The sequence below is a fragment of the Protopterus annectens genome, chromosome 7.part0 (genome assembly GCF_019279795.1).
Source record: "Protopterus annectens isolate FY-2018-M chromosome 7.part0, PAN1.0, whole genome shotgun sequence".
NCBI classification, from domain to species: Eukaryota; Metazoa; Chordata; order Ceratodontiformes; family Protopteridae; genus Protopterus; species Protopterus annectens.
Genome location: NC_056739.1, coordinates 1,268,254,264 through 1,268,268,716, shown reverse-complemented (window position 1 = coordinate 1,268,268,716; position 14,453 = coordinate 1,268,254,264). Strand labels below are relative to the sequence as shown.

Genomic DNA, 14,453 nt, shown 5'->3' with positions numbered 1-14,453 from the left:
ACCACCAGGCTAGTTGCCCAACACAATGCGTCTGAAATTCTCCAGGTGCAACTAACACTAGGTAAGACTGCAATCCAAATTGTAGCTTGCTACAGATCCCCCACCATACCCCAAGATTCTCACTACACTTTTCTAAACATACTGGAAAATATTAAGATAGAACGAAACACCCTAATACTGGGTGATTTTAACTACCCTGCCATTAACTGGGAAAACTACTCATGTACCAACACCTTTGCCCAACAGTTCTTGGAATTCATAAATTCCAATGCCCTGGATCAACTAATCCATAATCCCACCAGGGGCTCCAATATCCTAGACCTGGTCATTACCAACATGGGAAATCGATGCTCCACACCTATGGTCACCCCCTTCTTAGTCAGGTCTGACCATCAGCTAATCACCCTTAACATCCACATCCCACCCCCACTCCCCAGTAAGGAAACCTCCATAAAAAACTTCTCCAAAGTGACAAACTTCATGACACCCATGCAGATGGGAACTGAAAGTTCAACTGCTGAATCCTACACTAAGGCACTGTACGAGCACATCCACTCATGCATGAATCATGCCATCCCAAATAGAACCAAGATGCTCTCATCCAAAAAAAGGAAGCCAATCTGGTTGTCCCCTGCCATAAACAAACTTTACAACAAAAGGAAGAAACTGTTGCAGAAAAGATGAAAATCCCAGGATGCAAAATACTCCCTTACCAGCCTCAGTAAGAAATTGAGATCCCTCATAAAATCCTCCAAAGCTAGTTGCGAAAATAAAATTGCCAAAGATTCCAAAGACAACCACAAGGCATTCTATAACTATGTCAAGAATCTAAATGGCAATGCTCAAATCTGCTCTGAGCTAAAACAGAATGGCATTAAATATACTGATCCCAAGGATATTGCAAATATCCTGGCAGATCGATTCAGTGCCAACTTCACCCCCTTCTCACCCCCTAAATGGCCCATCTCAATACCGGAAGATTGCCAAATTTCGATAATAATGGCCACACAGGTAAAAAACACACTCTCCAAAGCTAAGAATACAGCATCCATGGGACCAGATGACATCCCGGGCTGTGTACTACATGAACTACAATATGAACTGGCACCTCACCTAAGTGTCATGTTTAATCATAGCCTCACCTCAGGTTTCATGCCCACTGAGTGGCGCAGAGCTACAGTTTTCCCACTCCACAAGGGGGGATCCACCTTGGATCCCGGAAACTACCGTCCCATCAGTCTGACGAGCCTTATCTGCAAGGCCATGGAGCGTATTATCATGGAACTTATAAACAAAGACACTGGCAACCTTCAAAAACTGGACCCCACCCAGTTTGGGTTCGTGAAGGGCCGATCTTGTCTCCTGAACCTGATTGACTTTTTCAAATCAGTCTCCAGAGCCATGGACAAGGGTAAGGTGGTCCACACAGCCTATCTAGACCTTGCCAAGGCCTTTGACACCATCCCCCACTCTGGAATCATAGATAAACTTACTAAACTGGGCATTAATCCCTACATCACCCAATGGGTTGCTAACTGGCTTACTGATAGAACCCACACTGTAAAAGTAGCCGACTCCAAATCCAGCTCCAGACAAGTGACAAGTGGAGTACCTCAGGGTTCAGTCCTGGGACCGCTCTTGTTTGGCATCTACTTCTCTGAAGTACAGGCCAACACTAAGGGACTCTGGCTAACAAAGTTCGCAGATGACTGCAAACTGGGAGCCATTATTGAATCCCCAAATGATGTGGATACTCTACAAAAGGGCCTTACAGAAACAGATGCTTGGTGCAAGAGCCATGGGCTCAAGCTCAATGCCAAGAAATGTATAGTTATCCCCTTTGGGAAAAAACATGTACCCGTGAATTACCATATAGGTGGCAGTACACTAAACATAGAAAGTGTGATAAGAGACTTAGGGACACAGGTGGGCAGTGGTCTCACCTTCGATAACGACATCGCCACAACAGTCAGGAAATCCTTCTATGTGGCACACCTCATCACTAAGGGCTTTTCATCCAGAAAAAAGGAGGTCATTGTCCCACTGTACTCATTCCTCATTAGACCCATTATAGAATACAACGCCCCATTTGGTATGTACCTCTCAAGACATGTGCAACAACTGGAAAGGCCGAAGAAATACCTCACTAAAAGAATCACAGGCCTAAAGCAGATGCCCTATGCTGACTGCCTTAAAAAACTCCAGCTATACTCTGTCACATATCGTCTACTCAGAGGCGATCTCTGCTTAACATTCAAGGCCATGTCAAACCCAGAGCTGTTGGACATGCTACACTTAAACAAATCCCAATCCCTCAGAGCCACACACTCCAGGGATCTAAACCTTGTCATCATAATAAACAAAACATGCTGGAGGGATAGGTTCCTGACCCAGAGACTCCCCAGACTCTGGAATAGATTGCCCATACATGTCAAGCAGAGTGTCTCTTTGGCCCTCTTCAAAAGGAACCTTGACGATTGGATGGGAGAAAGGAAATTCACCCCAGGGATCACGTCAGTTGCCCTGCTAGACAGGGGTCCATGGAAGTAAATAGTGCGGGAAGAAATAGCCAGGGAATTGTTATGGCTATGCTTGTATAGGCCCTAGGGCTGATAGCCTAGTACCAACCTATGAATATCATACAAACAAGGAGCTGTAATGTCACAGGAAATGTTGTTACACCAAATTCAGTTAGTATCAGTGAAGAGGGTAAGGCACTGGATATAGTATGTTGCAATCAGCCCTTGCTCACCTACTCTACTAAATCATAATTTTTTGTGTGTGCTTTTTGCCTTTATACCTGATGACCATCATGCTTTACAGTTCAAGATCATTGTTTATTACCCTCTTTGACTCATCCAGTCAGCACATCAGATCACCCCTTCTCTTCAAACAATGTTATCTTCACTGATGCCTCCATTTTAAACCAGGAGGGTGACAGAGATGAGAACCTCTAGATGACTGGCATTCAGGCAACCATGATGACTTATTTAATCCCTCTGATCCTTACCCTACCCCTTTTCTGTCCTGCTTTGATCTCCTGCTTTGCCTTGTGTGTTATCTAAGGATAGACCATAACAGTCAAGATATGTATCAATATATGTATTTGCTACCAAAAATTCATAAGGACCTACAGAAGACCCCGGGCAGACCTATTGTGTCTGGCAAAGGCTCATTAACTGAGCCTTTGTCCGCCCTTCTAACGAAGTATCTTAAACCGCTATTGTGTCATGTTCGGTCAAGAATTCAGGATGCAACACAGTTTTTGCAAATCATTTCGGACATGCAGTTCGATAAAGATTGGCTTATGTGTACATTAGATGTCACGATCCTATATACTAATATCCCTCATTGGGCTGGTTTGGAAGCCATTCAATATTGGCTCATCAGGGCTGATATATATTCACCAGAATTTAACACACTACTGGTATGTTTGGCAAAACATGTTCTGAGTTAGAATGTGTTTTATGTTTATGGTAAATGTTACTGGCAGGTCAAGGAGACTGCAATGGGAGTGTCTTTCACTCCGATTTATGCAGACCTGTTCATGGGTTTTTTGGAGGAACAACTGATCTATGATAAGAGCCATAATTTATATTTAGATGAGATTGATATTTGGAGATGCTATTTGGATGATTGCTGGATGGTGTGGAGGGCTGACAGCTCATATTTGCAGGAGTTTGTACATTATTTAAATGAGAACAAGTGGGGTATTGAGTGTATGGTTAACTTTCATGTTCAGCAGATTAATTTTTTTGGATGTTACCATTACCAGAGAGCCTGATCTCACATTAAGTACCAAAGTTTTTCGTAAACATCCTCAGTACAACACTCTGCTTCATGCCACCAGCTTCCATACTAAATATATTACTAGGGATATTCCTAAGTCCCAATTTCTCAGGATTAGATGCATTTGCTCTTCCAAAGACTCATATCAATATTATCAACAAGATCTTACAGACAGATTTCAGAATAGAGGTTATGAGTTCAACAATATTATGAACTCCAGTGACTGGGCTTCACAACAGGAGCAATCCCAATTATTGGAATATCAGCATAGGGAATTGGATGAGCTCTGGATTCTATTCAGCTGGTAACTACTTTTGGATGCAATACCAATGTTCTTAGAGATATTGTTGACCGATATTGGGGTATTGTATGATCTGATGAGAAGCTTTCGGAAATTCTTACTACCAAATGCTTGTTTTCATTTTTTCAGGGACCTACTTTGGGATCATATTTTAGTCATTATAAATGGAGAACAAAGGTCCTTAGACAACAGCTCACATTGCTTGGGGATAAGTTAACTGGGTGTATACCCTGTGGTGATTGCTCTTTTTTGCAGGCATATACTTAAATCCAAACAGTTTACCAGCAGAAACACTTTGAAAGTTTATGACATTAGATTTTTGGGAATTGTAGCACTGACTGGCTTATATATTTAGCAACTTGTTCCTGCTCTGCTTTTTATGTTGGCCACACCTCTAGGCCTTTGCGGATTCATATCTCTGAACATCTCAGTGATATCAGAAATAAAAGGATGTTGAGTTCCCTATATAAACACAACATTAAACACGTTATGGCACAGTTTAAATTTGTTACTATTGACCATGTAGAAGGTAATAGGTTGACCAAAAGGGTTGGCACACTATTCTGAACAATAAAGAAAGAAACTGGATCATTAAGCTCGGGGGGGTTGTTTAAACCTGGATTAAATGAGCAATTATGATTAGCCAATAGCAGGCTCTAGTGTGTGTGACTTGTGTATATAATGCTGTTGTAATTTTATTTTGTATTCTCACTGATGAAGGCAAGGTGATGCCGAAACCGATCTGACTTTAGTTTTGTAGTCTGGGTTCACAATACTCTGATGGAGTGGTCAGAATAAACTTTATGTTTCACTATATGGTGCTGGCCATTTTTGGTTTTGAGTTTCATTTGGTTTGGCCTTTGCACCTGCCGTACTTGCAGTTCTGTGGATTTGATAGACAATTAAAGTCCTCAGGCAGGGAAACTACTCAACCATACTGCAGCTTTTAGACACCATTCATCTTTTTCAAGCTGATGAATGGAAATATTTCTAGTTACTTACTTCTAGCTCCACCAGTGAATAACAAGGGTGCTTGTGTCACTGCAAGGGCTTACACTGTCCTCCTTCTGTATGTGCATGCTTGCACTCATACACTATGAAAGTTACCACCAAACCCACATCCTTGGTCCCTGCTGTTTTTCAGTGCACAAACATCTCTACTTGTCTGGTAACAAGGGCAGCAGACAAGAAGCTACCAACTCTCCTCCTAAAGATGGATGAGCTTCTGGCAGCCACTCTCATTCTTCCTAGCTGGCATCTTCACTGCTGGGTTAGTTAATAAAACCAAGGATGTCTGAATCACATTCAAGGTTTTTTCCCTTACAGCCATGAAGCCAGCCTACTAACTCTTATGTTGCTTAGGAATTTTGACTTTTTGGAGTCAAATCCTCTTACCAGGGTGGATATGAAGACAACTACCCTGAAATATTATCAGATTTTTATCTTCAGACCCCAAAGTTTGCACTGCTGTACAATTGCTTGTAGATTCAAATCAGCAACATTTGTGGAAAATGAATGTGACTGGTTGACTATATTTATTAAGCAAAACACCAAATTTAAAAAAAGTACATACCATTCTTGCCAAAATCAAACAAAATGTAACCCTACATAAAGTATCCATTTAACCACAGTAGTGGCAGATGATACCCAGATGTTTAACAGTATCATCAAGGCTTTAGTTCCCTACACAGAGCAGTTAAACTTTTGTTTCTTTTAATGATTTAAAAATCAGGTAACCTTTCCACGGGACCAATTTTCCTGTTTTGTGTCTCTCTCTGGTTCCTGAGTGGTCTGTGTTCTAACTTATCTGGAGGACTACGTTTACTTAAAAAAAAATCCTGGTAGCTAGTGGTGACTACAGCAGCAATGATATCTTCTGCTGACCCACACTGCCTAGACATATCCTTAGCTTCTCTTCTTCATACTGTGTGTATACAACATAAGCATTATGTACTTGTGCAGTCTGACTCAGGTGTATATCTCATTTTTCAGATGTTCAGCTAAGTCACAGTCCATGAAACAAAAAAGTCTGCCATTTTGTGTTTAGTGTCAGCCACTTCATATGTCACCATGGAAATGCCCTTTCTTTGCATTCAATTTGGATATTCCTTGAGATATATATATATATATACCAGAGATATGATACAGAAGATTCTGCTTTGTCAAACCAAAGTAGGAAACTCCCCAAGACATATTATGATGTTATAAGTTAAATAAGTAAAGATGCTCTTTAGGCAAGATGTGGAAAAAGATGCTAAGCCATGAAACTATGCAGATGTTCCACTACATGTATAAAGTGTGAAATCACACTATAACATAATGCATTGCAGATGCCCTATGCCAGCATATCTCAAAGCAAGACGATGCCTGTGTCGGAACACATGTGCAGCAGCAATGATGTCTATGTATGCAGCTCCTGAAAGCACAATACAGTAGAGTTATTTACATCAGTATATTGCAGCACATAATCTGTATCACAACACAATGAAGATGGGGGTGTCCTAAGCAAGAAATGAAAGACATTTTGTGTTATGATACAGTTACAGTAGTACTGCTCCTTTATATACTCAGAAATTATATTCAGATAAGGTACTGTAAGAATGCGTCAGTAAATTAACAGGTGATGCTTCACTGTCATATAACTGGAAAAGGGCCTAAGGCATGACATTATGGAAATGCTGAATAGTAAGTTGCAGCTGAGATGCACATCAGTTAAGCTACAGTAGGAGCAATACAGCAGTGCCACAGAGATGCTCTGTGTTACAGCACCATGGAGATGTCCTGCATAAATATATATAAATATCTCTGAAACATAATGCTGTGCATAGACTCTGTGCTACAACTCAACAGAGATGATATATCAAGTATTTCTCTGTGACACGCCACAGCTGAGATGATTCTGTGCCAATTAACCCTTCAATTTGTGTGCACTACTTTTACACTATTGTGATAACATGATCACCACTATTCAGAATAACGATAAACAGTTGTTAATATATCAACCAGGAGATGGCAACTGAGCAAATGATTGAACTGCAAGGGAAACCAGATCATAGTCATTTCCTACAGCACACAAAATGTAAAACTCAGGAAAGCAATGTAAAATAAAATGCATTTTTTTTTTTTTTTGGTATATTATATGCTTTTTTTTTAGAAAATGAATTATTAGCTGAACTATATTTTTAACTGCAAGTTATTGGAGTGTGAAAAAATATCCTGATGCAGTGAGAGAACTTTTTAGTTTGTAACTTTCCTGGGGAACATCAGTGTGGTCAGTTTAATTTATTTCACCACAACAGTGCAGTGAAACTTACCTGCTGGAGATTGTAAATGTCATACTCTCCTGGTGGAAGTGGAACACCTGCACTTGCAAAGATTCGTTTACTTCCAGACTTAGTGCTGTAGAGATGGAATACGTCTAGCTCTGGGCCTAAAATTGGCACATCCAGGATGTCAGCAACAGCAAAGTCATCTTTGTGCAGGACCCCACCAACAATGTATGCCTCCTTGCCTTTAATAAGATTTTGTATTCTCTTGATCGTCTTGGGGCTATACTTCAGCAGAGTAGACAGGCACATGTTGTGAGTCTGAAGAAAGGTAATATTATTCTTGTTAGAAACTGTCCTTTTCAACTCTCTAGGCCTAATTTATTATGTTGTACACAACAAATACATTATTAATAGCCTGCTGGGTTATGACCTATGCTGTAGTTTAGCAGTTTAAATTGATAAAAGCTGCTGGAATGAGACGCTATAATCCTTCACATCTTTAGTGCATCGAAAATGGGTGAACTGGGAATAGAACTAATTACTATACATCTGTATTTATTTGATCCACTCAAATTATCCTTCTGTCACTCAAAAAAGCTAAAAAACATGAAAGAGTATGTGGATAACACAGATTCATCTTGACATTTTTAGCATGATTTAATACCAAAATATCTAGACAATCAATACTAAAATGAAGAAAAAACACACAAAAATGTTTATTGGTGCAATACACTAAAGTTTTTTTTTTTTTTATGAAGATAAAGAAAAAATACTTCTTCATTTTAGGCACATATGACTGTGTAAATAACTAACCATTGTTACGGCAGTAATTTTTAAGAGGAAAATCTAGCTGTAGGATGAGCATTTTTTTACAGTATTTATTGGTCAGGAAAATCTTTAGGATAAATGGAGTTCTCACTTTTAATTATAAAATGTACTTTGTTCATTTTTACACACACACACACACACACACACACACACACGCACATACACATGAAAAAAAAACAGAATTTGAGACTGATTTATGCTTTGAAAAAATTGGTGCACCTGAGTAAAAAAGCATGTTATACTGTAAGACACAAAAGGCCTGCATAACTACCATTTATTACTCTGTTTTCAGTTTATAATACAGACTATTTACATTCTGCGATATGATTAAAATATAGGAAAATATTTGTTGAAGGCTGCAAACTTGTTGTTAACTTAACAGACTTGTTATTTATTCATTTATTTCCTCCATCAGAGATGATTTTATAGGTGACTAAATTCTGCAGAGTGAAGGAATCAAGGTTGTTGTTGTGTCTTTCGGCTTTTCCCGGTTAGGGGTCACCACAGCGGAACTCCGGTCCGCTAATGATTGGTAGTTGATTTTTACGTGCCGAGTTACCAGCCCTGACGCACAACCTTCAACAAAGGTACGCCCATTCACGCATGTCTCCACGCAGAAAACGCTCTAGCCGAGAATCGAACCGGACAGCGTCTTACTGTGAGGCGACAACGCTACCGCAGCACCACCACCGAAAAAAAAGTGCATCACTGCTTCATCAATAAGTTCTGTCACTGTAGTTCCTTTTATTTCCCTTCATGAATCATCCACCCTGAAGAATGTCCATAAAGAAAATTATGTCTCAATGTAGTTAGAAAATACGTTTGCAACAGACTGTTGTGCTTTTCCCTGAAAGCTGTTTATATATTCTTCCGCAGATCACAGCTGCTAACTCTATGAACAGCAAATCCCAAAATCAGCAAAATAATTTTAAAAAGAAAGCAGTTCATATGGAAATATAAAAACAAAATGTAATGTACAACTATAACAAATAAAGCAAGGGGAATTAAGTAACCCAGATGAAAGAATATTTTCATATCCAGTCTTAAGGGAAAGTACAGTTATTCAAGTAAACTTACCATAGCAGTCAATGTTCTAACAGATCACTGCTGCAGTAGCCTAAGATAGTTTGGTTATATCCTACCAAAGATATGACCACCAGTCAGTCTTCAAAACTTCACAGCATCTCCCTTATGCCTTAACCACTGTGGAGCTCAAGGAAAGTCACATCAAATCAATGGTTCGGGTGCCAAAGTTTGAGAACTTTCTTGTCTTAAGGAGGAGGCCAGAATATATATATATATATATATATATATATATATATATATATATATATATATATATGGGTCTAGGACTATTCACTGAAAGCACATTTCGCTGACATACATTTGACTGTGCACAATTCACTGAAACACATTTCACTGAAAGTTATATATGGCCTTTTCCCCACTGTTGTGCGACCCTGGAGTTAGTATATATAGTAAGGGGGGTGTAGCCCCCACCTATTTTAAATATTTTGAACTATATACATGGATACTTGCAATTCCAATAAATTACTCTTTTCTGAACATAATATATATCCAAAATAAGTAGGGGGCTATGCCCCCCACACCCCCTTACTATATTTACTGACTCCAGGGTCGCACAACAGTGTGGAAACTTGGCCTTAACTTAACAGACTTGTTATTTACTCATTTATTTCTGCCATCAGAGATGATTTTATAGGTGACTAAATTCTGCAGAGTGAAGGAATCAAGGCTGTTGTTGTGTCTTTCGGCTTTTCCCGGTTAGGGGTCGCCACAGCGGAACTTCGGTCCGCTAATGATTGGTAGTTGATTTTTACGTGTCGAGTTACCAGCCCTGACGCACAACCTTCAATGAAGGTACGCCCATTCACGCATGTCTCCACGCAGAAGACGCTCTAGCTGAGAATCGAACCGGACAGCATCTTACTGTGAGGCGACAACGCTACCGCAGCACCACCACCGAAAAAAAAGTGCATCACTGCTTCATCAATAAGTTCTGTCACTGTAGTTCCTTTTATTTCCCTTCATGAATCATCCACCCTGAAGAATGTCCATAAAGAAAATTATGTCTCAATGTAGTTAGAAAATACGTGTGCAACAGACTGTTGTGCTTTTCCCTGAAAATTGTTTATATATTCTTCCGCAGATCACAGCTGCTAACTCTATGAACAGCAAATCCCAAAATCAGCAAAATCATTTTAAAAAGAAAGCAGTTCATATGGAAATATAAAAACAAAATGTAATGTACAACTATAACAAATAAAGCAAGGGGAATAAAGTAACCCAGATGAATGAATATTTTCATATCCAGTCTTAAGGGAAAGTACAGTTATTCAAGTAAACTTACCATAGCAGTCAATGTTCTAACAGATCACTGCTGCAGTAGCCTAAGAAAGTTTGGTTATATCCTGCCAAAGATATGACCACCAGTCAGTCTTCAAAACTTCACAGCATCTTCCTTATGCCTTAACCACTGTGGAGCTCAAGGAAAGTCACAACAAATCAATGGTTCGGCTGCCAAAGTTTGAGAATAAGAAATTATGTACCTACCATAACGTTCCATGTTAGTTGTCTTCTCTCGCCTTCTTTCTTGCTGGATGGGTTCAGAGCCAATTCTCGGCTCCGACTCGGCCACTTACTAAAGCTCGAGAGCTAATTTTACCAGCTCGAGGCAACCCTATATCCCATGATGCAAGGCGAAGACTACCCATATCTCGTTTGGTAGCTAAGGAAATTATGCAATACATTCCTCCAACTGGAGAGGAGGAGGAAGAAGTAATAATGATAATAATAATAATAATCCCCCGAAAAAGATCAACCTAATCTAGTGACACTAGAAAGCTGATTAGTTGGAAAAATTGGATTAAGCCTCTTAAGGGAAGAGGCACAATCTTCTCGGTCTGATGGTGGGTGGGACGCAAGAAAGAAGGCGAGAGAAGACAACTAACATGGAACGTTATGGTAGGTACATAACTTCTTAATGTTAAGTTGTCAATCTCGCCTTAATTCTTGCTGGATGGGACCGCGTCCCTAGCACCTTTATCCTGGGTGGCTCAATGGAACAGACTTTTGAGAACGGTGGAACCAAAATTCGCTCTGTCTCTGGAGGCCAAGTCTAATTTGTAATGTGAAACAAAGGTATGAGGAGAGGCCCATGTGGCTGCTGCACAAATAGTGTCTATTGGAAGTCTAGCCTGAAAAGCTGTAGATGTAGCTAGAGCTCTGGTAGAATGGGCCTTTGGCCTAGACATCAACTCTTTACCTCTGAGCTGATAAATGCAAGTAATCACAGAAGACAGCCATCTAGATAGAGTTACCTTGGATACTGGCAGGCCTTTCCTGTTCTCTGCATAGGATAAAAACAGTTGATCAGATTTCCTAAAATGTTTGGTTCTGTCCAGATAATATCTGAGTTGGCGGTGAACATCAAGATAATGTAGTTTTTGCTCCGCTCTATTAGAATAATTTGGGAAAAAAACTGGAAGATCAATGGATTGATTTAAGTTCGTCTGCGATGCCACTTTGGGTAAGAAAGATGGATTAGTCCTTAGAGAAACTCTGTCTTTGTGGAAGATTAAGTAGGGAGGACGAATGCAGAGGCCATGAAGCTCAGATACTCTCCTGGCAGAAGTAATGGTGACTAGAAAGAGTGTCTTCCAAGAAAGAAATTTCAATGAACAGGCAGCCGCAGGTTCGAAAGGGGGAAGAATCAAGGATGTTAAAATTAAATTTAGATCCCACTGTGGTGGGGGATCTCTAATCGGAGGTTTAAGTAAAAAAAATACCTCTAAGGAATGTCTTGCAAAGTTTATGTGACATAATGTTGTGGTCCAACAAGCCTATATGAAAATTTGAAATGGCTGCCAGCTGAACTTTTACTGTGGAGGAAGAAGATCCTGAATGAAAAATCTCGGCTAGGAAGTCCAAGACCGAATGAATCAGAGCAGTATAGGGGTCTATATTCCTAGCTTTTGCCCAGAGGGAGAAACGTTGCCATTTACTAGTGTAAATCCTTCTAGTGGAAGATTTAAGGGAAGCTACTATGATATCCCGGACGGGATTAGAAATCATAGGAAGCCTGGCTAGGGATGGAAGCGGAGCAACCAAGCAGTGAGGTTGAGAGAAGGTATGGAATGGTGCAGCTGCCCCGACTGGTGGGTCAGAAGATCTGGAACCGGGTCCAGATGCCATGGCTGTACCAAAAGATAACGATGTAGAAACGGAAACCATATCTGTCGAGGGCAATAAGGGGCAATGAGAATCAACTTGGCTCTCAAGGAGGTTGCTTTCTGAATTACTTGTGGTATCAGAGGAAAGGGAGGAAAGGCATAAAGAAGTCCCCGGGGCCAATCTTGGGTTAGAGCGTCGCTGCAAATGCTTTTAACTCATTCTTTACTGAAACTATTCAATCTCTCGCTAGACAATTAAACACTAATAACTTCTATCCTCCTAATAATGAAGTAAACTCTTCCTACTACTTCTCTCTACAACCCATCCCTACCTCTTTCATCTATAAACTTATTCTCAAACTGAAACCTTGTACCCCCTCTGCCGACAAGCTCCCTTCCCTTTTTCTGCAAAAGGCAGCCAAAGAAATTGCTTACCCAATTTCTATACTCATAAATAGGACCATCCAAGAGGGAACCATCCCTCATATCTGGAAAATCTCTCATATACTCCCTCTACACAAAGGCGGTAACTCTATTGACTATTCTAACTTCAGACCTATTGCTCTTCTTTCTCCTTTAGCAAAAATGATGGAGAAATGTATTCATCAGCAACTTGTACAGTACCTCTCTCTTCACAATATTATAGCTAACTGTCAACATGGCTTTAGACCTCACCATAGCACCACCACTGCCCTCCTTTCCTTTGTAGATACCATTAACAGCAATGTAACAATAATCTATTCTCTTCTGCCTTATTCATTGACCTTTCTAAAGCTTTTGACATGGTCAACCACTCTTCTTTAATTAGCATTCTTGAATCCCTCTCATTTGATAACCTTGCCATCAAATGGTTTACATCATACCTCAGTAACAGACAACAAGCCATTCGTTGGGAAAACCACATCTCCTCCTTACTGCCCATTACTATTGGAGTCCCTCAGGGCTCCATTCTTGGTCCTCTCCTCTTCTCCCTCTATATTAATGATCTCCACTCTGTAATTCCTCAAGCTACCTGCATTCAATACGCAGATGACTTCACTATCATTTGCTCAGCATCCTCCTCTTCAGATCTAATCTCACTAACTCAAACTATGTTCAACACAGTAGAAACATGGTTCACTAGACGATACCTACTTCTCAATGCTAAAAAACCAAACTTCTCCTCTTCACCCCCACCACTCGTACCTCTCCACTATACTTCACCATCTCCTCAATCAACAACACTGTCATCTCTCCTGACCCCACAACTAAACTACTAGGAATAACCATTGATAACAATCTCTCTTTTGACCAACACATCAACAACACCATCAAATCAGTTAACAGAAAAATAGGATCATTATACCGCATTAAACCATTTCTCACCCCATCTACTAGAGCTACTATTGCTCACTCCCATCTCATATCTACTCTCTTTTACGCCTCCCCTATCTTCACCAACCTCAAGAAAACTAACCTAAACAAACTAGCAACTTGCTACAATAACATTGCCAGCTTCGCCACTGGTAACCCTTTTAGAACCCATCACTGCCACAATTTGAAACACTTAGGCTGGCTGGAACTACAAAACTATCTTATTATCTCACAACTTACTATTGCCCACAAATTACTGTACCAACCTACCAACACCCCTATACTTTCACAACTTTTACTCCCTTATAACAATCTTACCTCTCTTCGTTCCTCTTGTAAACTTATGACCAAACCCATAAAGGCCCACAACGTAGCTGGTGACTCTCTTTTCACCAATACTGAAGGAAGAGCATGGAATTTGCTGCCCAAGGAGTTAACTCTAATCTCATCCTTACCTCTTTTCAAACAACATATCAAACTGTACTTCCAAAACCACTGGCTTTGTTCTTGTAGTACTGCAGGCTAACTTCCGTCTCTCCACCCTCTCTTTTCCTTTTACCCTTCTTTTGCTTATTAACTAGCAACTACCCTGTTTCTTTTCCCTTGCTGTCCCACTATGCTCTGACCTACTTCTCCCATCTCTCCCACCTCCTCCTGACTGTCTTCCTTCTTTTCCTCTCTCTCTTCCTAACCCCTGCCTCTTCCCTTTTTATTCATCTT

The 14,453-nt window shown here is 40.2% G+C and overlaps 1 protein-coding gene across 3 annotated transcripts in view; it reads right to left on the bottom strand.

The window, feature by feature from the left end:
* IQCH (IQ motif containing H) overlaps window positions 1-14,453 on the bottom strand; it is a 4,045,691-nt gene that overhangs the window by 2,270,143 nt on the left and 1,761,095 nt on the right. For all 3 annotated transcript variants that reach the window (XM_044077880.1, XM_044077881.1, XM_044077882.1), the window contains one exon: window positions 7,405-7,677. In XM_044077880.1, coding sequence (XP_043933815.1) covers window positions 7,405-7,677 — 273 coding nt within the window. The remainder of the gene's footprint in view (window positions 1-7,404; window positions 7,678-14,453) is intronic.